Below are 24,623 nucleotides of genomic sequence, written 5' to 3'. Positions count from 1 at the left end.
AGAGATCAAGACCAATTTTACAGAGTTAATTATCATTTTCACCCACATATAACTTTCCATCATATAACCAAAAAGGTGAGAAGATGATGTAGGAGAAACAGCACTAGACGAGAACTTAAGAAAATTCAGTTTTAGCCCTAGAGCCTAGTACCACCAACATTTTTGACTTTCATCAAATATTGAATACCTCCAAATTTCAGTTGTCTCATTTGTAAAATGGAGATAATATAATAATACCTACTAGAAGAAAGGTGACTGGACCATATGATCAATAAACAAGTACTTATTAAACACCTACTATGCTAGGCACTAGTGATACAGCATAAAGAATTTTTAAAAACCCTTCTCATTATGAACTTACATTCTAGTGGGGGCTGGGGAGGGAGACCACAGGTACATACATAAATATATGCAGCAAAAATATAGAAGTGAATAAAAATATAAGTAGTTAAATATAAAATAATTTGGGAAAGAAGGCAAAAGCAGTTGGGTCTATCGGGAATAAAACAAATGATGGTATCTGCTACATTTTAAAGCTATATATGATGTGGAGGGAGTACATTCCAGGCAAGGAGGATGGCACATGTAAAACAACAAAGAAGGAAACAGAGTATTGTGTGTGAAGAACAGAGAGAAAAGGGCCAGTCTGGCTGGATTGCAGGGTGTGGAAAGTAAAATTATGTCCATGAGGCTGAAAAGATAGGTTGGAGTCAGGTTGTATAGGGTTCTAAAAACTAAACAGAGGAATTTATATTTATCCTAGAAGCAAGAGGAAACCACTGGAGTTGACAAGTCACATGGTCCAGACTATGTCTAAGGAAAACTATTTGGCAGTAGTATGTACAAAGAAACAGAGTGGAGAAAGATGAGGGAGGGATATCCATTAAGAACCTGTTGCAATAATTTAGATGGGATGTGACAAGGGCCTAAACTAATATGGTAATGGTAGAAGTGGAAAAAAGGGGTCAGAAGTAAGACATATGGTGACATAGAAACATTAAGATTTGGCATCTGAATATGGGGTGAAGAAGAGGGAGGAGGTCCAGGATAATACCAAGGTTATAAACCTGAGAAACTGGAAGGATGGTGGTGCTGTCTGAAAGAAGAAGCATTTGAGGGGAAGGATAATGAGTTTACATTTAGTGGAACAGAAATGACTGTTATGTAAAATCCAAAAGATCACTTTTTTTTTTAAAAGGAAAATGTAATTTGATAGGGAAGGCAAGGTGGTACAGTGAATAGAGCACTAGTCTGGGAGTCAGGAGGACCTGAGTTCAAATCCAGCCTCAGATACTTAACACTGGCCATGTGGCCTTGGGCAAGTCACTTAACCCCAATTTCCCTGCCTTCTCCCCTCCAAAAAAAAGGCAAAATAAACACACACACACAAAATTTGATAAAGAGAAAACCGAACTTTAATTATTGCAGTAAATATTAGCATGATAAAACTTTGCTCATAAAATGGAAGCAAGTTAAGCAATGAATTGGGAAACTTCTCCCAGAAATTTCCTATATGTAAGAAACATGAAGATTTAGACACAAAGTTAAAATGATAGACCAGAGTGAAATCTATTGTGCTTTGGCTAACACAAAAAGAGTAAGAGTAGTAATCAAGATTTTGAGCACTGTTAATAGTGAAAAGTAATGTTATGGGAAATAAACCCAGAAAATAAGTATGTTGAAGGACCACAGATGATTACTCTTGTTTCAATGACACGGGGAATTTCTTATGGGGAAATGCCTTCTTCCAATGGAGATAAGCAACTACTATGCAAAACAGTCTCAGAAAATTGTTGGGGCACTAAATAGTGAAATGACTTGGCCAGGTACAAACACCCAGCATGTTTAAGAGGTAGAATTTATGCACAAGTCTTCCTGATTCTGAAACGATATTAAAAGTGTGTACATACATGCACATATACACATAACATAGCTAGCACTTAAATATTTGAATGTAAAGCAATGTGAATTGCACAAAAAGACTTAGGCAATGAAACACTAAGTTTAGGTAAATGAGTAGGTCAAAGAATGAGTCAGAAAAACAAATGATTGCACTGAACAGAATGCTGAACAATGAGATAGCATAAAGCTTATAAGGTAGTCTTTAGAGGAAAATTTATAACTAGAACATCAATGTGAACAAAAGAGAAGATCCTACTAATGAACTGTGCAAGTATAACAATCAAAAAGCAATAATACATTACCACCCCCTAAAGCACAAAAGTATACATTTTGAAAATCAATAGAAATATAAACATTATTGTAAATAGAATATCAGGATAATTAACAAAAACACAGTTTTCTTTTACAAAGCCTAATAAAACTTTAAACCTAATGTATTTTTTTTAAGAAACAGTGATAAACCTACCTAGATCAAAAATGAAATGAAAGAATTTATAACATATAGTGAAGGAAATAAAATGTATCAGAAACTACTACACTAAATTATATGCTAACAAAACAGAAAATATTGAAATAAAATTATATTTACAAAAATATAAAATATTACCCCTTAAAATAATTCCTTTACTCTAGACTTTTAAGAGCTTCTTGGCATATCAAAGTATTCTAACACATTGTTTGGGAAATTGCTTATTCAAAAGAAAGTATTATTTTTAAAAATTAGATTTGAGAATATAGGTTAAGAATACATAAAATTGTAGATACTTCCTCCCCCAAAGCAAATTCTTGAAACACAAAAAAGAATTTGAATCCCTTCTTTCAGGAAAACAGGAAGTTTAACCTTTCTAAGAAATGGAATGCATAAAAAGGTCAAGTTGAGATTTAAGTGACTATGAGAACATCTTTGATCTGCAGGTAAAATGTCAAAGCAGTCATTGAATCATTGAATACTTGCACATCTACATACAATGCACATCTGACTGGCAAGGCAGAAAAATGCCATTAATAATTTATAAAATGATTTGCAAATCTTGACTATTATTACTAATAGAAATTATATGTATAATTCAAAGCAGTACTTTTATATTGCTCTTTATACTAAGCTCTGAAAACCACAATAGATTTCTCTTCCTACTTAGTTTTTATTTAAAAGTATTAAAATCAAAACCTGTATGTTTTCCCTGAGAACATACCAACTATTGGTTAGAAGGAGGTAGCCAAAAGTGACCTAGGGGGTAAAAGAATGTTATCTTGATATTTTCAATACAATTTTTTTTTAAAGTCCTACTTATTTTAAACAAGGTAAAGCTGGTCTATTTTAAAACAAAGGAAAAGATGATCCATTTTGGAAAGTAATGTGAAACCATTCCCAAAGAGCCATAAAACTGTGCAAATCCAGCAATAACACCACTAAGTCTGTATCCCAAAGAGATCAAAGAGAAAGGAAAAGGATTTCAACATGCAAAAATACTTCTAGCAATTCTTTTGGTGGTAGCAAAAAATTAGAAACTTTTTTTGGTCTTTATTAATTTGTTCTTTTACTTTTAGTTTATAAAATTCAATTCCACAGTTCTTTGAGTTTCAAATTTTCTTCCCCTCCCTCCCCTCCCCCCCATCAATGGCGGCCATACACTCAGGTATAGAATCTGCAGATACTTTAACATTAGACATTAGTCAGGTAAAAAGAAGGATTGTATCAGATGGAATGAACAATGGGAAAGAGGAAACAAAAACAAACAAGAAAACAAAAGAGAGCAGGTAATTTGCTTCAATCTGCATTCAAACTCTGTTCTTTCTAGTTCTTTCTCTGAATGTAGACATCTCTCTCCATCATGAATTTTTGGAGTTGACTTATATCCCTGCATTGTTGAGAAGAGTCAAATTTATCAAAGGTGGTCATCACACAAACATTGTGTCTAAAATTGTGTACAAATTTCTCCTGGTTCCACACTTCTTACTCAGCATCAGTTCATAGAAGCCTCTCCAGGTAAATATGAAGTCCATCTGCTCCTCGTTTCTTATGTCACAGTAGTATTCCATTACATTCATATACCATAACTTGTTAAGCCATTACCCAACTGATGGGCATCCCCTTAATTTCCAATTCTTTGCCACCACAAAAAGAGCTGCTATAAATATTTTTGTACGTATGGGTCTTCCTCCCACTTCTATGATCTCTTTGGGATACAATCCTAGAAGTGGTATTGCTGGATCAAAGAGTATGAAATTGCTAATAGCCCTTTGGGCATAGCTCCAGATTGCTCTCCAGAATGGTTGACAATTCATAACGCCCAACAACGTATTAGTGTTCCAATTTTTCCACATCCTCTCCAGCACTTATTTTCCTGTTTTGTTATCTTAACCAATCTGGGGTGAGATATGGTACCTCAGAGTTATTTTGATTTGCATTTCTCTAATCAATAGTGATTTAGAGCATTTTTTCATATGCTTGTAGATATCTTTAATTTTTTCCTCTGAGAACTACCTGTTCATATCCTTTGACCATTTATCAATTGGGGAATGACTTGTATTCTTATAGATTTGACTCAATTCTCTGCATATTTTAAAAATGAGGCCTTTATCAGAGTCATTGGTTATAAAAATTCTTTTCCAATTTTCCACTTCCTTCTTAATCTTGGTTACATTGTCTTTGATTGTACAGAAGCTTTTCAATTTCATGTAATCAAAGTTATCCATTTTGCATTTTATAATGCTCTGTAATTCTTGTTTGGTCATGAGATCTTTCAATCTCCATAAATCTGAGGCAAACTACTCCTTGCTTTCCCAGATTGCTTACAATATCATCATTTATACCTAGATCACAGACCCATTTGAACTTAATTTTGGTATACAGTGTTTGATAATGGTCTATGCCCAGTTTCTGCCATACTGTATTTCAGTTTTCCCAGCAGTTTTGTCAAATAGTGAGTTCTTATCCCAAAAACTGGGGTCTTTGGTTTTATCAAAGAGTAGATTATTTTAGTCATTGACTGGTGAGTGTCGTGTACCCAATCTATTCCATTGATCTACTGCTCTATTCCTCAGCCAGTACCAAGTAGTTTTGATGACTGCTGCTTTATAATACAGGTTAGAATCTGATATAGCTAGGCCACATTCCATAGCATTTCTTTTCATTAATTCCCTTGATATTCTGGACCTTTTGTTCTTCCAAATGAATTTTTTTTACTATTTTTTTCTAGTTCTATAAAGTAATTTTGTGGTAAATTGATTGGCATGGCACCAAATATGTAATTTAATTTAGGCAAAATTGTCATTTTTATTATATTAGCTTGACCCAGCCATGAGCAATTGATATTTTTCTAACTAGGTAGATCAACTTTATTTGTGTGAAAAGCATTTTGTAGGTTTGTTCATATAGGTCCTGGGTTTGTTTTGGCAGGTAGATTCCCAAATATTTTTATGTGTACAGTAACTCTAAATGGGATTTCTCTTTCTATCTCTTGCTGTTGGATGTCATTAGAAATATACAGGAATGCAGAGGATTTATGTGGGTTTATTTTATATCCTGCAATTTTGCCAACTTTATTTATTGTCTCAAGTAGCAGTTGATTCCCTAAGTATATCATCATATCATCCACAAAGAGTGATAACTTAGTCTCTTCTTTGTCTAATTTGATTCCTTTGATTTCTTTTCTCTAATTGCTACTGCTAACATTTCTAGTACCAGATTGAATAAGAGGGGTGATTGTGGACACCCTTGTTTCACCCCTGATATTATTGGAAATGCTTCTAGCTTATCCATACTGCATATAATACTTGCCGATAGCTTTGAATAGATACTACTTATTATTTTACTTAAGCCTCCATTTATTCCTATACATTGTAGTGTTTTTAATAGGAATGGATATTGTACTTTGTCAAAAGCCTTTTCTGCATGTATTGAGATAATCATGTGGTTTCTGCTAGTTTTATTGTTGATATTATCAATTATACTGATTGTTTTCCAAATATTAAACCATGCTTGCATTCCTGGAAAAATCCTACCTGATCAAAGTGTATTATTCTTGTGACAAGTTGCTGTAGTCTTTTTGCTAACATTTTATTTAAGATTTTTGCATCTATATTCATGAGGGAAATTGGTCTATAATTTTATTTCTCCATTTTATCTCTTCCTGATTTAGGTATCACTACCATGTTTGTGTCATAAAAAGAATTTGGTAGGACTCCTTCACTAATTTTCCCAAATAGTTTGTAGAGTATTGGAATCAATTGTTCTTTAAATGTTTGATAGAATTCACTAGTAAATCCATCTGGCCCTGGAGATTTTTTCCTAGGGAGTTCACTAATGGCTTGTTCAATTTCTTTTTCTGAGATAGGGTTATTTAAGTAATTTACTTCTTCTTCAGTTAATCTCGGCAACTTGTATTTTTGTAAATGTTCATCCATTTCACTAAGATTGTCAAATTTATGTACATACAATTGGGCAAAATAATTCCTAATTATTATTTTAATTTCCTTTTTCCTCTCCTCTTTCCCTCTATTATGATACATTTTGTGTCTCTTCTCCACAGAGTCCTATACTTAACTGGTTGTGTTATTCCCTCTTTGCCCAGAACCAATGAGGGAAAAGCTCATATAATGTTCATCTCCCTCCCTTGTTTCCCTCTACTATATTGTTTTTATGCCTCTTTGTGTGGCATAATTTACCCTTTCTGCTTCATTCTTTCCTCTTCTTCCACTGCAGTCCCTTTGTAGCCATTAATAGGGTTTTTTATCATCATTTTTTATCATTTATACCCATACCCTCTTCATGTCTATAAACAGTTTGCTCTTATTAAATAACAGGGTGTGTGAGTGTGTGTGTGTGTGTGTGTGTTTTCCTTATTTACTTTTCTATGTCTCTCTTTTGTCTTGTAATTGGAGGTTGAATTTTCCATTGAACTCTGGCTTTTTCATCAGGAAGGTCTGGAAATCTGTTGTATCACTGAATGACCATCTCCTTCCCTGGAAGAATATGTTCAGTTTCACTGGGTACGTGAAGCTCTTTTGCCTTGCAAAAAATCATATTCCAGTTCCTCCGATCTTTCAGTGTAGAGTCTGCCAGATTCTGTGTGATCCTCACTGTGGTTCCATGATATTTGAATTGTTTCTTTCTGGCTGCTTCTAGTATTTTCTCCTTTACCTGGTAGTTCTGGAGTGTGGCCACAACATTTTGTGAACTTTTCAATTTGGGATCTCTTTCAGGAGGTGACTGGTGGATTATCTCTTTTTCTGTTTTACCTTCTGGTTCTAGTATCTCAGGGCAGTTTTCCTTGGTGAGCTCTTGGAAGATGTTGTCCAGGCTCATTTTTTCATCATGTTTTTCTGGTAGGCCTATGATTCTCAGATTATCTGTCCTGGATCTGTTTTCCATGTCAGTTATTTTTCCATTGAGATATTTTACCTCTTTTTCTAATTTTTCATTCTCGATGTTTTGTTTGACTGATTCTTGGTTCCTCATAGAGTTATTCGCTTCAACTTGGTTGATTCTAGGTTTTAGCAAATTATTTTCCTCGGTTAGCTTTTGGAGCTCCTTTTCCATATCACACATTTTTCTTTTTAGCAGCTGTTTTCTTCATTGTAATGTTTTTCTAATTTTGCGATTTTGATTTTTAAAAAATTATTCATTTTATCTTCTATGTCTCTAATTTGGTTTTCAAAGTTCTTTTTGAGCTCATCTAAGAATGCTTTCTGTGCTTGAGACCAGTTCCCTGTTGTGGCTTCAGCTGTAGGTGTGGAGTCAATACTGAGTTCCTCTGAATTTGGTTTCTCCCTCTCACAATAGTAGGACTCCAAGAGTCTTTGTCCTTGCAGTCTGCTGTTTACCTATTTTGAGGCAGGGCCCTAGCCACGCCCTTTCTCTAGGGTTCCCTAGCTTTTACTGTTTAAAGTTTTGCTCTAGGGCAAGAATTACTTTGTTTGGGAGGGGGGGGGGGGGATTGAAGCAGCTGAGGCTCACTCTGCCATCCTGGACCCTGGAAGTCCAGATAGGGGCTTTTTAAATTTCTAGACTATGGATTAGTAGTCCCAGGGGTAGCTGATGCCTGTGCCAGGGGCCCTGCATTTGACTCTTACCCTGCTCCATCTAGTCCCAGCCCTGCAGTGATAGGCCGCCAGTGGCCCTTTTGGTTGGTGGGTCAACTTGCCACCACATTAATCAGGCCTCATCCAGGCATCTGCGCCCATGGCTTCCGGGCCTCTGCACAGACTGGGATCATCTTCCAGGACTCTGCCTAGTATATGATTTTAATGGAATATTACTGTGCTATGAGAAATGATGAGCAGGACACTCTCAGAAAAACCTAGGAAGACTTATATGAACCGATGCAACGTGAAGTGAGCAGAGCTAGGAGAACATTTTACACAGTAACAGCAATAATGTATGATGATCAGCTCTGAATGACAGTTCTTCTCAGCAATACAATGATGCAAGATAACTACAAACGACTTAAAATGAAAAATGTTATACACCTCCAGAGAAAGGACTAATGGAATCTGAAGGCAAATCAAAGCATACTGGTTTTCAATTTTTTCATTATTTTCATGGTTTTTCTTTGTTCTGTTTTCTTTCACAACCTTACTAGTATGGAAATACGTTTTGTATCACTACACAGGTATAATCTGTATCAAATTGCTTACCTTTTCCAGGAAGGGTTAGGAGAGTAAAGGAGGTAGAGAATTTGGAACTCAAAAAAATTTTTTTTTGTCTTTAAATAATTTTTATTAATTTGTTTGTTGGGGCGGCCAGGTAGCACAGTGAGTAAGAGCACCGGCTCCAGTGTTGGGATGACCTGGAGATCGAATCCCAGGCTCAGACACTTAGCACCCACCCAGAAACACCTGGCCGTGTAACCTTGAGCAAGTTACTTAACCCCAATTGCTTAGGGGCAGCCAGGTGGCTCAGCAAGTAAGAGCACCGGCTCCAGTGTTGGGATGACCTGGATCGAATCCTGGGCTCAGATACTCAGCACCACACCCAGAAATAACTGGCTATGTAACCTTGAGCAAGTTACTTAACCCCGATTGCTTTAAAAAAAAATTTGTTTAATTTTAGTTTACAAGATTCAATTCCACAATTCCTTGAGTTTCACATTTTGTCCCCCTCTCCTTCCCCCCATGGTGGCATATAGTCAAGTATAGGATCTGTAAATACTTGCACATTAGACATTAGTTGGGTTATAAAGACGGATTGTATCAGATGGAATGAAAAATGGTAAACAGGACATAAAACCAAGCAAGAAAAGGAAAAAGATCAGGTAGTTTGCTTCAATCTGGATATAAACTCAGTTCTTTCTCTGGATGTAGACATTTCTCTCCATTATGAGTCTTTTGGGATTGACTTATATCACTGCATTGCTGAGAAGAGTCCAGTCTATCAAAGTTGGTCATCACACATACGTTGTGTTTGTAATTGTGTACAAATTTCTCCTGGCTCTACTCTTCTCACTCAGCATCATTTCATATAAGCCTCTCCAGATAAATATAAAGTCCATCTGCTCCTTGTTTCTTATATCACAATAGTATTCCATTACATGCATATACCACAACTTGTTCAGCCATTCCCCAATTGACGGGCACCCCCTTAATTTCCAATTCTTTGCTACCACAAAAAGAAACTCAAAATTTTTAAAAAGATGAATGTTAAAAAATGTTTTTACATGGAATTGGGAAAAATATTACTGAAAAATGAAAAAAAGTAATATTAGGACAGAGTTAATTAGTCCTGCCTTCAGAGTTTACATTCTTTCAAGAGAAGTACAGTGTACATATATAGGCATACAAAGTACTTTTGAAGAGGAATACACTAGCAACTGAGGAAATCAGGAAAGGCTGAGTGTACAAAGTAGGGATGAGCTGAGGAATGAAGGAAATAGAGATTCTAAGATGAAAAGGGTCGGGGGGGCGGGGGTAGAAAATATTATAAGCAAAGGGAACAGCCAGGGCAAAGACAGATATAGGAACATGTAGTACCTTACCAAGTCATTTTGACAAGACTACAGCATGAATAAAGAACAGTAATTTGAAATAATCCTCGCAATATAGGTTTTGGCTAAATTATAAAAGGTTTTAAATGCCAAAGAGTAGAGTTATAGTTATAGTTACAGTTATAGTTATACGGGAAATGTTAGCAGAAAGACAGAAATGGATGTGAGAAGAAAAGAGTCTTTATTAAGCACCAACCATGTGTTATGGATATAGGTGGATGGCTACTGATGTTCTCATCTCTTTTGTTTTTTCATTAAAAAGGTTCAAGGTTTGTTTGTTTCCATTTTAGTATCTTCCCTACCTTCATATACCTCACAATTCTCAAAACACTCACATTGTTTCAACCAATAAATCAATCACCGTTTATTCATCTCCTCAAAGTGCATGGTTCTATATAGTGGGCTTACAAACATAAAATTTAAAAATGAAACTCTCTCAACTCTAAGAATTTACAGTAAGCACTTACAGATAAAGATAGAAAAAAATAAAACTGTCCCTTCTCTTTTTTTTTTCCCTTTGCAGAGGGGAAGACAGGGCAATTGGGGTAGTGACTTGTCCAAGGTCACACAGGTAGTAAGTGTTTAGTGTCTGAGACCAGATTTGAATTCAGATCTTTCTGACTCCAGGTCTGGTGTTCTATTCACTGTACCATGTAGCCACCCTGAGTCACTACTCTTAAGAAACATATTTCATGGAGAAAACATATCCAAAGATAAATATACATACTCATACACACACACACACACACACACACACACACACACACACACACACACAGAATGTTACTTTTGGGGGAAAGATTCCAGCAGTTTGGGAAATCAGGAAAGTTCTCAGAAAGTAGGAATTCCAAAAGGAGCTGAGGAGGAAGAGTTGTTATATGTGAAATGCCAGTCCATTTGCAGAAGTAAGGGGAAAGGATATGAAGGTGATAACTGACCCAATGGGAGTCAGTACAATCATCACAAGGATATAGAGAATAATAAGGAGAACATAAGGCAGAACCTTGGAGTGTCTCACTTGGTCAATGAGAAAGGGAAAATATTAAAAAATTAATTTGATATAAAAAATAAAGTGCTGTGTTGTAGCAAGTTTCTTTGACAGAAGTTTCATATCTAAGATATATAATTATGACAGTTATTCTAAATGTTTAATAAAATTAGATATATTGTTAAAAGCATGATTTTTTTTAAGCAATTGGGGTTAAGTAACTTGCTTATGGCCAGTTATTTCTGGGTGTGGTGCTGAGTGTCTGAGCCCAGGATTTGATATCCAGGTCATCTCAACACTGGAGCCAGTGCTCTTACTCGCTGAGCCACCTGGCCGCCCCTAAGCAATTGGGATTAAGTAACTTGCTCAAGGTTACACAGCCAGGTGTTTCTGGGTGGGTGCTAAATGTCTGAGCCCAGGATTTGATCTCCAGGTCATCCTGACACTGGAGCCAGTGATCTTACTCACTGTGCTACCTGGCCGCCCCTAAAAGCATGATTAAAGGTAGAGCCAAGAGAGTAGAGAAAAAAAACAGGACCTCTGTGAGGCTCTGGCTCCCACCACCACCAATACATGTAAAAAAATGACTCTAAATGACTCTAAACAAAAAATCTTAGAGCTACAGAACCCACAATGTGACAGAGAGAAACAAATCTCCTGCTGAAGGCAGCCTGGAAGGCCAACAGGAAGGGTTTATTGCACTGGGCTGGGAGCCGGCCTCAGTCCCACCTGGTTCTGGCCCTGGGGCACCCCCAACCAGTGGCATCCAGAACAGACTTCAGGAGAGTGAATCAACGAAAGCTGTGGCAGTTTCCAGACTTCTCAACCCATAAATGCCAAAAAGAAAGTAAAAGGTCACTTGGGAACTCTGCTAGAACTGGGTGAAAAAGAGCACAGTCCAGCCCCTACCCTGTGGCGAGAAGTGGCAGAGGCACTGCACCTGCAGCTGCTACCACGTGGCTGCTTCCAGTGCTCCTGGCCTGCATATCATAGGGGGACCAAGTGACCACTCAGAGGTTAATTTCTCTTGCTTTGACCTGCTTGGATATGGATTACGGTCTTGGGTAGTGGTCCTAGGGAGTGTGGACAGTGTGCCAGAGTTTGTGGGGGCTGTAGAGAGGGCACCTTCCTAATAGCTCTAGCAGCTGCAAAACCCCCAGTGATTTGGGACATAGCTCCCTGCAATCTGGAAGCAGAGTTCTACAATGGCAAAGAGTTCAAAAGTCAAGTAATGGGCTGGCAAGATGAGCAAGCAGAGGAAGCACAAACAAACCATAGTATCCTTTCTTGGGGACAAAAAGGATCAAAGCATGGAATGGGAAGAAGACAACAAAGTCAGAACTCCTGGATCAAAAGCTTCCAAGAAAAATATGAACTGATTACAGGCCATGGAGGAAATCAAGAAGGATTTTGAAAATCAAGTAAGAGAAGTAGGGGAAAAATCAGAAAGAGAAATGAAAATGATGCAAGAAAATCATGAAAAGGGAGTCAACAGCCTGTTAAATTAGGAGACCCAAAAAAATACTGAAGAAAATAATACCTTAAAAAATAGACTAACCTAAATGGCAAAAGAGGCCAAAAAAGCCAGTGAGAAGAAGAATGCCTTGAAAAGTCAAATTGCCCAGATGGAAAAGGAATTTCAAAAACACATGGATGAGAATAATTCCTTCAAAATTAGATTAGAGCAAATGGAAGCTAATGACTTTATGAGAAATCAAGATACTATAAAACAGATCCAAATAAATGAAAAAATAGAAGGCAATGTGAAACATCTCACTGGAAAAACCACTGACCTGGAAAACAGATCTGGGAGAGAGGATTTAAAAATTATTGGACTACCTGAAAGCCATGATAAAAAAAAAGAGCCTAGACACAATCTTTCAAGAAATTATCAAGCAAAATTGCTCTGATATTCTAGAACCGGAAGGCAAAATAGAAATTGAAAGAATTCACCAATTGCCTCTTGAAAAAGATGTCCCCCTCCAAAAAAGAAAAAAAAAACAACTCCTAGGAATATTATAGCCAAATTTCAGAGTTCCCAGGTCAAGCAGAAAATATTACAAGCTGTCAGGAAGAAACAATTTGACTATTGTAGAAACATAATCAGGATAACACAAGACCTAGCAGCTTCTATATTAAGGGATGGAAGGATTTGGAATATGATATTCCAGAGAACAAAGGAGCTAGGATTAAAACCAAGAATCACCTACCCAGCAAAAGAGTATAATGCTTCAGGGGAAAATATGATCATTCAACGAAATAGAGGATTTGCAATCATTCTTGATGAAAAAACCAGTTGAACAGAAAATTTGACTTTCAAATACAAGAAGCAAGAGAAGCATGAGAAGGTAAACAGGAAAAAGAAATCATAAGGAATTCATTAAAGTTGAACTATTTACATTCCTACATGGAAAAACCGATAATTGTAACCCATAAGACTTTTCTCAGTATGAGGATAGTTGAAGGGAATATCTATCTATCTATCTATCTATCTATCTATCTATCTATCTATCTATCTATCTATCTATCTATCTATCTACATACATATATATGTATGTTTAGGAGGGTATATATGTGTATAAATATATATGTGAGTGTGTGCATATATAACTACATTTATACATAGACAGAGGGCACAGGATGAGTTGAATATGAAGAGATGATATCTAAAAAAATAAAATTAAGAGGTGAGAGAGGATTTTATTGGGAGGAGAAAGGGAGAGATAGATAATAGTACATTATCTCATATAAAAGACGCAAGAGAAAACTGTTACAATGGAGGGGAAGAGCAGGACAGGGAATGGGTCAACTTCCACTGAATTTGACTTAAGGAGGCAATAACATACACACTCAATTGGGTATCCTCCCCTACGGGAAAATATGGTGGAAGGGGATGAGAGGGGGGAGGATAGAAGGGAGGGAAGACTGGGGGAGAAGGTAGTTAAGAAGCAAACACTTTTGAAAAGGGATAGGGTCAAAGGAGAAAACAGATTAAGTTGGAGGTGGAATAGGATGGAGGGAATTTTGTGAAAGTTAGGCTTTCACAATATAACTACTATGGAAATGGTTTTAGTAACTACACATGGACAACCCATATTGAATTGCTTATATTTCCAGGGGGGCAGATGAGGAGGGAAGGGAAAAAATCTGGAACTCAAAGTTTTAAAAACAAATGTTTAAAAAAAATTGCTTTTTACATGCAACTGGGAAATAAGATGTACAAGCAACTGGGGTGTGTAGTCCATCTTGCCCTACTAGAAATCTGGGGGGAGGCGATGAGGGAGGATATAAGAGAGAACAGACTGGGGGAATGGGGTATTCAGTAGGCTTGCTATTTTGGGGTGGGAGCAGGGGAAAGATGGGGAGAAAAATTTGTGACTCAAAATCTTATGGAAATGAATGTTGAAATTTAAAAATAAATAAATAAATTGGGGGGAAAGCATGATTAAAAAATAAAAACAGATATGTTATATGAACACAGAAACAGTTTATGCGCTCTACTAGAAACTTCATGTTGTCAAGAGAAAAATAGGAAGGTACTCAGCAGATTGGGTGGATCTCTTTCTGGTGAACTTATGGAAGATTACGAATGAAAGTCAAAGAGGAAAAACAGATATGGAAGGGTTATGATCTTCATGATTGGTGAAATCATGCACACTGATACAGTCACATATCAATTTGAGTATCTGAGTAAGTTCACTATCTTCCTTTGTTTCTCTCTATTCATCATATTTATCATCTTTTACAGTAGTCTGCCTTAATATTCATCTTCCACAATTTCTTTAACCATTTGGCAGTCAATAGGCTGTGTTTACTCTATAAAGAATTGACAGAAGATTAAAAGGTATTCCTTAATTCTTTAATAGACAAGTGAGTGGTAAAAAAATAAAAAAAATGTTTTTTAAAAGAAGAAATACAAAAGTATTAATAACCACATGAAAAATGTTCAAAATCAGTAATAATAAGAAAAATATTATGTAAGAATTCTAAATTAGCACTTCACAATTTGTTATTATAAGGGGAAAGTCCCTAAATTGTTCATACTCTTTGAACTAATGATCATCCTGGCTTTATCATACCCAAGAAAATTTCATGTAAGAAAAGATCAATATTCCTCATATTACTGTTGGTAATAGCAAAAAATTTAAAACTCCATGTCCAATGACTAAACAAATAGTGATGAAGGAAAAGATATATGGGACTTGAAGTCTTAAGTGACATAGTGCAGAATGAACAATGAAGAACAAAAAGAACAACATGAGATAATCGCTATTATTATATAAGTGAAAACCAGTTCAAAGCACAAAAACAACTTAGACTGAAATCTTTAGACAATAAAAGTACTTGCTAATAAAGCATATGCTTGGCTTTTCTTTTAACATACAGAGAACTAAGAAGGTTGAATGCAAACTAGCACACTTCTCTTGTTTTGTTAAACTTTTTTTTTTTTGCTTTTTGGAGGGCAACTGGGTTTAAGTGACTTGCCCAAGGTCACACAGCTAGTTGTTGTGTCAAGTGTCTGAGGCCGGATTTGAACTCAAGTCCTTCTGACTCCAGGGCTGGTGCTCTATTCACTGCACCACCTAGCCATCCCTTTGTTAAACTCTTGATCGAGATTGTATGTTGTCAATTGATGGTGTTTTTATGATGTGTTGAAATAAATTTTAAAAGATAAAAATAAATATTTTAAAATAAAAACAAGCTTGTGTTAATATTAGTGTATACTTCCTGCCTTCAGTTCCCACTAATCTACTGAAACTGCTCTCTTCATGGTCACTTCCTAATTAAATATAATAAACTCTTCTCAAGAATCTGTATCTTTTGCTTTTCTGTAACACGTGATATTCTTAACCCACTTTCAAATTATTGATATTTTTCTCCCTTGGCTTCTATGACTTTCCTCTCTCCTGGTTCTTCATCTGCTTCTAACTTACATCTTATTCCTCTTCACTGGTTTCTCTCACCTCATCCCAGTCCCTAAGTGCTGTCATCTCCCAAATTTCTGTCCATGATACTATTCTAAGTTTTATCCATTGGAAATATCATTTATTCTCATGTCCTGTTATTACTTCTTGACAATGTTGGGAAACAACTGTATCTCTGTTACTCTGAACTCCAGTTCCACATTTCCAACTGCTTAATGAATAAAACAACCTGTCTGTACCCCTCAAGTTTACAATGTTTCAGACCAAATGTAAGAGCTTTCTTCAAAACCCCAAAAGGCCATTAAAAAAGCATATAAATGTAACTCAGATCTCTCTTACCACAAGATGATGACTTTTTGTCTACCATTTTCACTTGTCTGGTTTGATTACAAAGTCTTTCATCTGTGTTTTCCACCAGGTTAGCAAGGTCATCAATTATCTCTAGAGAGGAAAAATATAAAAAGTAGTATTAATAACTGGTAATGGTTTGTTTTGTATCATAATACTTCTTTGGCAGTTCTTCCTAATAACAAAAATCTTCTCGAAAGAAAAATGACTAAAATTTCTGTTTTCTAATACTATATCTTTCACATGACACAAAATAGATTTCTGGAGTATTCAAGGTCATATATGATACCTACTCAATGGAATTTTTTCACTGAAAGACAAGAAAAGGAAATTTATAATAACCAAAAAGACAAAGGAAAGTACCTTGTAACCCATGAGAATCACCAATGTACACACTTGTTCTAGGATTTTCTCTGTGCAACTAGAGAGTGAAAGTTTAAATCTCAGCACAGTGGAGTAATATATCAATGACTGGGTTAAGTGACATCTCTACAAGTAGAATGTAGAGAAGACAAACACAGAAGCTTCAGCTTAATTAAACAGAACACAAAATAAAGTATATACTTGCTAAGGAATTCCATTAAAATAAGAGAGTGAGAGATTGCAAAGTAAACAAGTTTCTCACATAGTCTTCAAACTAAACAATGTGAATATCAAAGCAAAGCAACCACACAACAAAAATATGCCAAGAAAAAAATAAGTGGAAAAAAAAAACCCTATTTATTTATCAAGATAGGATCAAAATGGATATGTGACCTAGATGTAAAGAGATCCAGCCCTGGAGTCAAGAGGACCTGAGTTCAAATCTGACCTCCGACACTTAAAACTTACTAGCCATGTGACCTTGGGCAAGCCACTTAACCCCAACTGCCCTACCTTTCCCTCTCCAAAAACAAAAAGAAAGAAAGAAAAACATGGAACATATTGTTTATCAGACTTGCAGACAGGTGAATAATTTATGAATAAACAAGAGATAGAGAGCAAAGTTAAGTATAAAATGGAAAATTCCTATTACATTAAATTAAAAAGGTTTTCTACAAATAAAACAAATGTAGCCAAGATAAAAAAGAAAGCATAAAATTGGGGGAAACATTTTACAGACAGTTTCTCAGTAAAAAGTCTCATATCTCAAATATATTAAGAACTTTGTCAGATATATAAGAATTCAAGTCATTCCACAATTGATAAATGATCAAAGGATATGAATAGGTAGCTTTCCAGTGAAGAAATCAAGACAGTTTATAGTCATATGAAAAAATGCTCTAAATCATTACTGATTAGAGAAATACAAATTAAAACACCCCTGCAATATCATTTTACAGCTACAAGATCAGCTAAAACGATTAAAGAGGAAAATGACAAATGATAGAGAGGATGTAGAAAAATGGGGACACTAATTCATTGTTGGTGGAATTGTAAACAGATCCAACCATTTTGGAGCATAATATGAAATTATGCCCAAAGAGTTAGTACTACTAAGTCTATTTCCAAAGATGATTAGGGAAAAAGGAAAGCAACCTCTGTGTTTTAAAATGTTTATAGCAGCTCTCTTTGTGGTGTTAAAGAACTGGAAATTGCAGGGATGCCCATCAGTTGGGGAATGGTTGAACAAGTGGTGGTATATAATTGTGATGGAATGTTACTGTGCTATAAGAAATGTTGAGCTCAATGATCCTAGAAAAACATGGAAAAATTTTCATGAAGTAAGAGTGAAATGAGCAGAACCATAAGAACATGGCATACAGTAACAGCATATTGTTTTAAGAATGACTTTTAGCGACTGTTTTGACTATTATAAATACCCAAATTAACTATAAAGGACATATGAAGGACACTATATGTATCTAGAGAAAGAATTGAGAAGTAGAAGTATGTATAGAATAATTTTACATTATATATATATCTATATATGTATATTACACACACACACACACACTACCATGTCTAGGGCAGTGAGGAGATGAGAGGGGAAGGAGAGGAAAAATTTGCCTTTCTTCTTAAAACAGTCCTTACCCACAGTCTATCAGACACTTATTCCATCTTAAAGATGTGTATTCATTCCCTAAAAATTAATTTTCACTCCCACTCTTATCTCCAATAGAAGGTAATCTCCTGGAGGGCAGGGACTATTTGATTTTCTTTTAAAAAGATATCAGTGATATTCTCAGTGTCTGGCATATAGTACAGTAGGTGCTTGATAAATGCTTGTGAATATAAAGTGCTTGTTAACAGGTTTCCTGAAGAAATGGTGAAGCAATTGTTTTTTAACTCCAGAGCTATCATTCTCACTCTTCTCTTCAATACTCAATACCTTGATACTCACTAGTACCTCAACATTTCGACAGCCACTCCTCACCTCCTTTCCCTTCTCTCACTAGATTCTTACCAATTGTTTATTTATCTTAACAAATACATTATCCTTGAATTCTCTTCTCTCCACAATTAAAGTCCTTCCGCTTCTTTCTTTGGGAACTTTCCTTCTACTTTCACATTCTCTACTTCATCAGGCTCTTCTGGTTGAGTCCCTCTCCTCTTGAAACCTTCCTTCAATTCAATCGTTTCTTTTTCAATTGAGTCCAACACCCTTTTAGTTCTATCTTTCTTCTCCCTTTAACTTTCCAAGTTCTTCCAATTTTCTATAACCGATATTTCATCCTTTCACTTCCCAATTCCAAAGGCCTCAAATCACCTTTATATTTCTTTCTCCTTCAAATGAAATCTTTTTTCCTTCTCCCACATAACTGCCAGAAATAGAATTCATCATTACAATAATGTCCTAACTAGTCTTCCTGCCTCAAGTCTGTTTTCTCTAATCTATCTTTTACACAGTCTTCTCTAGGTTCCACTCCAGACTCTCTTCACCATACCACAGCAACCTTTTCCTCCCCCTGGAAGCTGAATCCATCTCTGAATGGTCCCAAACCTTCATTTTGAAGGAAGTGTGTTGGTGGCTAAGAACTGGAAGTTGAAGGGATGCTCATCAATTGGGAAGTGATTGGACAAGGTGTGGTATATAATTATAATGGAATGTTATTGTGCTTTAAGAAATGACAAGCAGGATGATTTTCAGAAAAAACTAGAAAGACTTACATGAACTGACAAAAAGTAAAGTGAGCAGAACTAGGAGAACATTGTATACAATAACAGCAATACTGCACAATGAACTGTGAATGACTTAGCTATTCTCAGCAATACAAAGACAATCACAAAAAGGGCTCATTAATAAAAAATGCTTTCTACCTCCAGAGAAAGAACTGATGTCATCTGAATACAGACTAAAGAATACTATATTTCACTTTTTTCTTCTTTGAGTTTTCTTGTACAAAATGACTAACAAGGAAATATTTTACATGATTGCACATGTATAACCAGATTACTTACTGTGTCAGCATGGGGGAGGCGAGGGAGAAAGGGATAGAATTTGGAATACAAAACTTAAAAGAAGCAACGAATGTGAAAAATTGTTTTTACATGTAATGGGGAGAAAATAAAATATTATTTAAAATTAAAAATAAAAAAAAAAGGAAATGTGCATACCACCCATGTCATCCTTTTTCAGTTCTATCCCTGTCTCTCTGAACTCTCTCCACCCCAACTCTGTTCCCTTCACCCTTACAGCTCCCTGTTATGTTTAGTGTTCCTTCATTAGAATCTAAGGGCAGAAATTATCTTTCTTTTTGTTTTATAGTAACAGCACAGTGCCTAGAACATAGCAGGTACTTAATAAATGTTGTTGGCTTAGCTAACATTCCTAAAACCCAGGTCTGACCCTATCAATCTGCCACTCAAAATTCTATATATTTCTAAAAATGCCTGTAGAATAAAATAGAAACTTCAATCCCTGACATTTAAGCCCTCTGCAGTCTGGTTCCTTTCTCTTACCTGCCCCTTAATACACTTTACATTTTAGCCAAATGGACCTAATAGCTATTTCTCTTACATCATCAAGCCTGAAAGGCTATGCCCCAAACCTGAGGTACATCTTCTTCACCTTCCCTTAAAATCAAGGGATTCTTTCAAGCATCAACAGATAAGTGTTTGGTAAATTGAAGTGGACTAAACTTTTGAAGGTATGGCTCAAGTTTTTCCTGATCCCATTTTTTAAATGCATTCTTTCTCCTTACATCATGTTGTATTTGCTTACTACCAGCATCATATTCTATCTATCTCTTAGTAAATACAAGCTCCTTGAAAGCAAAAACTGTTGGTTTTGGATCTCTCTCTCCTGACAAACACAACCTTATGTATATAGTAGGTGTTTGATATTTGTAAGATATTGGGTTGAATTCAATAAAAGGATTGCTAAAAATTCAACTTGACTCCCCATAATGAAAAAATCACAAATCTTTGGAAGATATGTGAAATATTTACATGTTCAAATTCAATTGAACAAAGAAATTTGCTTAGTAATTAATTCCCATTTATTTGATATGTTCTTACAGATTTGATATAATTAAGCCATTCATTACAAAGTTCCATTCAATGATATCTAAATTTATTAAGAAGGTTAGTGATTCTATTCCTCAATTAGTGTAACCAGGTAGAGGTTCAACTAGAAGGCATCTTGAGGCACTTCTAACATGAAAAATCCATTATTTTATGATTTCCCACTTTACAAATCCCTCAAACTAGAAGCAGATTTAGACATATCAAATATTACAAGATATATACTGTATATAAATTATATACAAGCTATATAAATATTACTACACGTCCTACAAGCTATAACTTCTCCCAATGTCTGTAAGCAAAGAGAAAACAGTCCTCTACAATGTCTCAATCCTTATGTGAGCGCCAGTTTTTTTTGTTCTTGCTATAAATTGTGGAAACTTTCTTAAAAGGCAAGAATAATAACACATTTTGCAAGAAAATTAATGTAGCTGAGTACTCCAACCTTAGGCACTACCCTCATTCTATGTAGAGGTATTATGATAAGAAGAAGTATATTTTGTTTAGTAATGGGCATTTCCCCCTACAAACATGTTATATTGACATTATAATGAAAATCATTAGGAAAAAAATGTGATTTAGTTTACAAATATCCTTTTGGGTATAACTTTTTCTCCCCAGTACTAGAATAAGACAAGGGTTTACAAACTCTCTTGCATTTACCTAGAAAATCAAGTTTTTCTCAAATACTTTGATTTTAAAATGGAGTTTGCATAAATTCACCCCTAGGTGCCATCTAGTGGCAGATAAAGGTATCTGAACTACATTAAAACAACATATAAATGAGGCAACCGTAGCTAAAGAATTTAAGAATTGTCATACTTCAAATTCCATATTAGCAACTCAAAATACTTTCTTCAGTCTGGGGAAGAAATTGAGAAAAACGAGGACAAAAAAAGTAAAGGAAAAGATAAAAATGGTGAACAAGAGATGTTTAGTTTAAAAACTAAAAAGCAACAGCAAAGGGAATTACATTACTTTTTAACAAATAAGATAAATATTAATACCTGTACTGTATATAGGGGTAAGATGACTCTTTTCTCACCTTAGAGAAGTCTTTTTAAATTTAGAGTCTTCCATTTAGCTTAATAAAATATTTACTCATGTCACTTTGCTTGCAATGCTAAAACTTGTTAAAATATTTAATATGCAACGGTTGTTTATTGTAGCACCACCTCCAGACTTGCCTTCTTCATATATGGTTACACTCCTAGGTTGGTCCCCTGGGTACAACTGTCTCAAATCCAAAATAACCTGAGTCCACAATCCTAAAACACACTCTCCCTGAGCCACCACCCCCCTGCCCGCTCCATCCTGTGTCTTTATAATTAGCTCAAAGCAAAAGTATTATTAAGATGATATCATAAGAATAGTAGCTATCAGGGCGGCCAGGTAGCACAGCAAGTAAGAGCACCAGCTCCAGTGTTGAGAAGACCTGGAGATCGAATCCCGGGCTCGGACACTTAGCATCCACCCAGAAACACCTGGCCGTGTAACCTTGAGCAAGTTACTTAACCCCAATTGCTTAGGGGTGGCCAGGTGGCTCAGCGAGTAAGAGCACCGGCTCCAGTGTTGGGATGACCTGGAAATCGAATCCCAGGCTCGGACATTCAGCACCACACCCAGAAATAACTGGCCGTGTAACCTTGAGCAAGTTACTTAACCCCAACTGCTTTAAAAAAAAAAAAAAGAATAGTAGCTATCACTACAGGACAGACCCTTATTACCTCCCACCTGGACCACTGCAATAGCATCCAAATTGGTCTTCCTGCCTTAAGTCTCTACCTGCTCCAATCAATCATCCACACAGCTTGTAAAGTGATTTTACTAAACTGCAGGACTATTCCCTTGCTCAGTCAAGTCCAATGGCTCCTTTTTGCCTCTAAGACAAAATACAAACTACTTTGGCATTTAAAGTTCTTCTGATAATCTGGCTCCAATCCATCTGAGAATCAGCAAAGACGGCAGCCTAGCTCTCTCTCTCTCTCTCTCACACACACTTACTACAACAAAAAACAAGCATGAGCACCAGGCTGAGAGGTAATTGCAAAATGATCAAGAAGAAAGGGGAAGCAAAGAGCTGAGGAGAGAAATTAGTATCTTAAATAATCTGGGTATGCAAAAAGAAAACTGTATGAAGACTAGGGATAGGCATCATTTGAACCTCACTTTCATCTTAACTGATCAAAAGGAGGGAAAAAGCCCACAGACAGGGTTTGATGTAGAAAGAAATTCACTTTAACAGGGAAACTGGAGGGAACGAAGAGAAGGGAAGGAAGGAATAAAAGAGAAAGTAGACTCAAGATTAATCATAACTTCAACCTTGGAGGGTAGATAGTGAAAAAAGAGTAAAAGATGGTGGTCTGGACAAAGGGAAAGGGACAGAGGTGGGGAAGAGGAAGCAGACTGAATGAAGCATAATCTACTTCTTCACTTCTCTCCCAACTCCACTCTTGATTTCTCTATCATGCTCAAGCAGCATCCTCACACTAGAAAATGCCTCCATCCCTGAAGCCTTTTCATACCTTAGGTCCCTCTACCTCTGTGGCTCCCTCCTTCAACTGGTGAGTTCTTCCCAAAACCACCATTTTGAGGATGTGCTCAGGTCAGCCATGCTTGCCCCTTCACTCCTTCCAGCTCCATTACCAACTCCAGATTTCTCCACCACTCCCTGCCAATGCATCAGCACCTTTTCATCCCCCACTCCACTCTCTACCCTCCCCCCCCCAGCTTTTCATTTCCATTAGAATGTTAACTCCTTAAAGGCAGGGACGATCTTTCTTTTAGTCTGTACTGCATTCACAATGCTTCATACAATACCTGAAAAAATATACATTCAATAAATGTTTGTTAATGCAACTTAAATCACTAATACTGAGCATTTTTCTTCACTATAAAGGTCAGGGAGGAAACAGAGGAAAAGGTATAAAAGAATAGGATATAGGAAATTTACAATTAAAGCTCATAACTGTGAACATGAATAGGCTGAACTCACCTCAAAAATGAAAGAATATGACAGAAAAGTCACCTAAGCTTTGCTTAAAGACTTCTAGTAAGGGAAAACACATGACCTGAAGCAACCCATTCCACCTTTGGGTACACCTACTTCTTAAGTAGTTTCCTATTTAAAAATATAAAAAACTACTAGTCTTAGTTTATAAGTTGTACAAAAATAATTAGTGGGCTAGATTCAGCCCTCAGGCCATAGTTTGTCAACTTCTGCTCTAAAGTTCTCATTTCATTTATATCATAATTTTTAAACTACTACTTCATTTCTCCTAAAAATCACAGATGCACATGTGCCAAAGCTGCCTTTTTCTTTGAAGCTTTGCTTTAAATGTTGTGGGGCTATTGTTTCATCTCAGTTTTGTTTCTTTAATACCCATCCCTAATATTATCATTAGTATGTTCTTTTTTTTATTCAACTTTCCAATTTTACTTCCTGACTTCAGACTGTGTCACAGCCAAAATTTGAGTACTTCTAGAAGGAATGATGCATCCAAATCTTTATTATCTGGGGTCTTGTGGATGCTTTCTTTGGATACTAACTTCTACAAAGACCTCCGCGGTAGCTCAGGCTAGTGAGATGATGCAGGGAAAGGACTAATCACCGTCCTACTTATTGAAGCCCCAAAGCAACACAGATGTAAGATACACTTGTATCTAGCACTACCCTGGTCCTTACTCCCATTTACCTGCCTTTAGATATCCAATTGCTGACTAGCAATTGTCTAGCTAGCCCCTGGTCGGTGTTGTACTGTCATCTTTCTGTGTGTTGTGTTCCTAGGGTGTGCCTTTCTGGCTAGATTCACAAAGAGAAGAGGAATACACTGGGGGTGGGGGTGGGTATGGGGGGATGGGGAGAGAGAATAAAAGAAAGTTTAGGGAAATTTATCTCACATAATCAAGGTGTGCAAGTAGACATCTATACAAATAAGAAGAGGACATGGGGGGAGGGGGCAGCCAACACTCGAACCTCATTCTCACGGGCTGATCAAAGGAGAAAAGAATATATACACCCACAGA

General features: G+C 36.3%; 1 protein-coding gene across 2 annotated transcripts in view; it reads right to left on the bottom strand.

The window, feature by feature from the left end:
• STX8 (syntaxin 8) overlaps positions 1-24,623 on the bottom strand; it is a 279,491-nt gene that overhangs the window by 90,038 nt on the left and 164,830 nt on the right. For both annotated transcript variants that reach the window (XM_069073085.1, XM_069073086.1), the window contains exon 7: positions 16,140-16,241. In XM_069073085.1, the coding sequence (XP_068929186.1) occupies positions 16,140-16,241 (102 nt within the window). The remainder of the gene's footprint in view (positions 1-16,139; positions 16,242-24,623) is intronic.

The sequence above is a fragment of the Petaurus breviceps genome, unplaced genomic scaffold, assembly GCF_028583685.1.
Source record: "Petaurus breviceps papuanus isolate PSGF00001 unplaced genomic scaffold, PetGlider_PUasm1.0 90865, whole genome shotgun sequence".
Taxonomy (NCBI): Eukaryota; Metazoa; Chordata; class Mammalia; order Diprotodontia; family Petauridae; genus Petaurus; species Petaurus breviceps.
The sequence above is the reverse complement of the archived record's forward strand: the minus strand, read 5'-3'. Positions and strand labels throughout refer to the sequence as shown.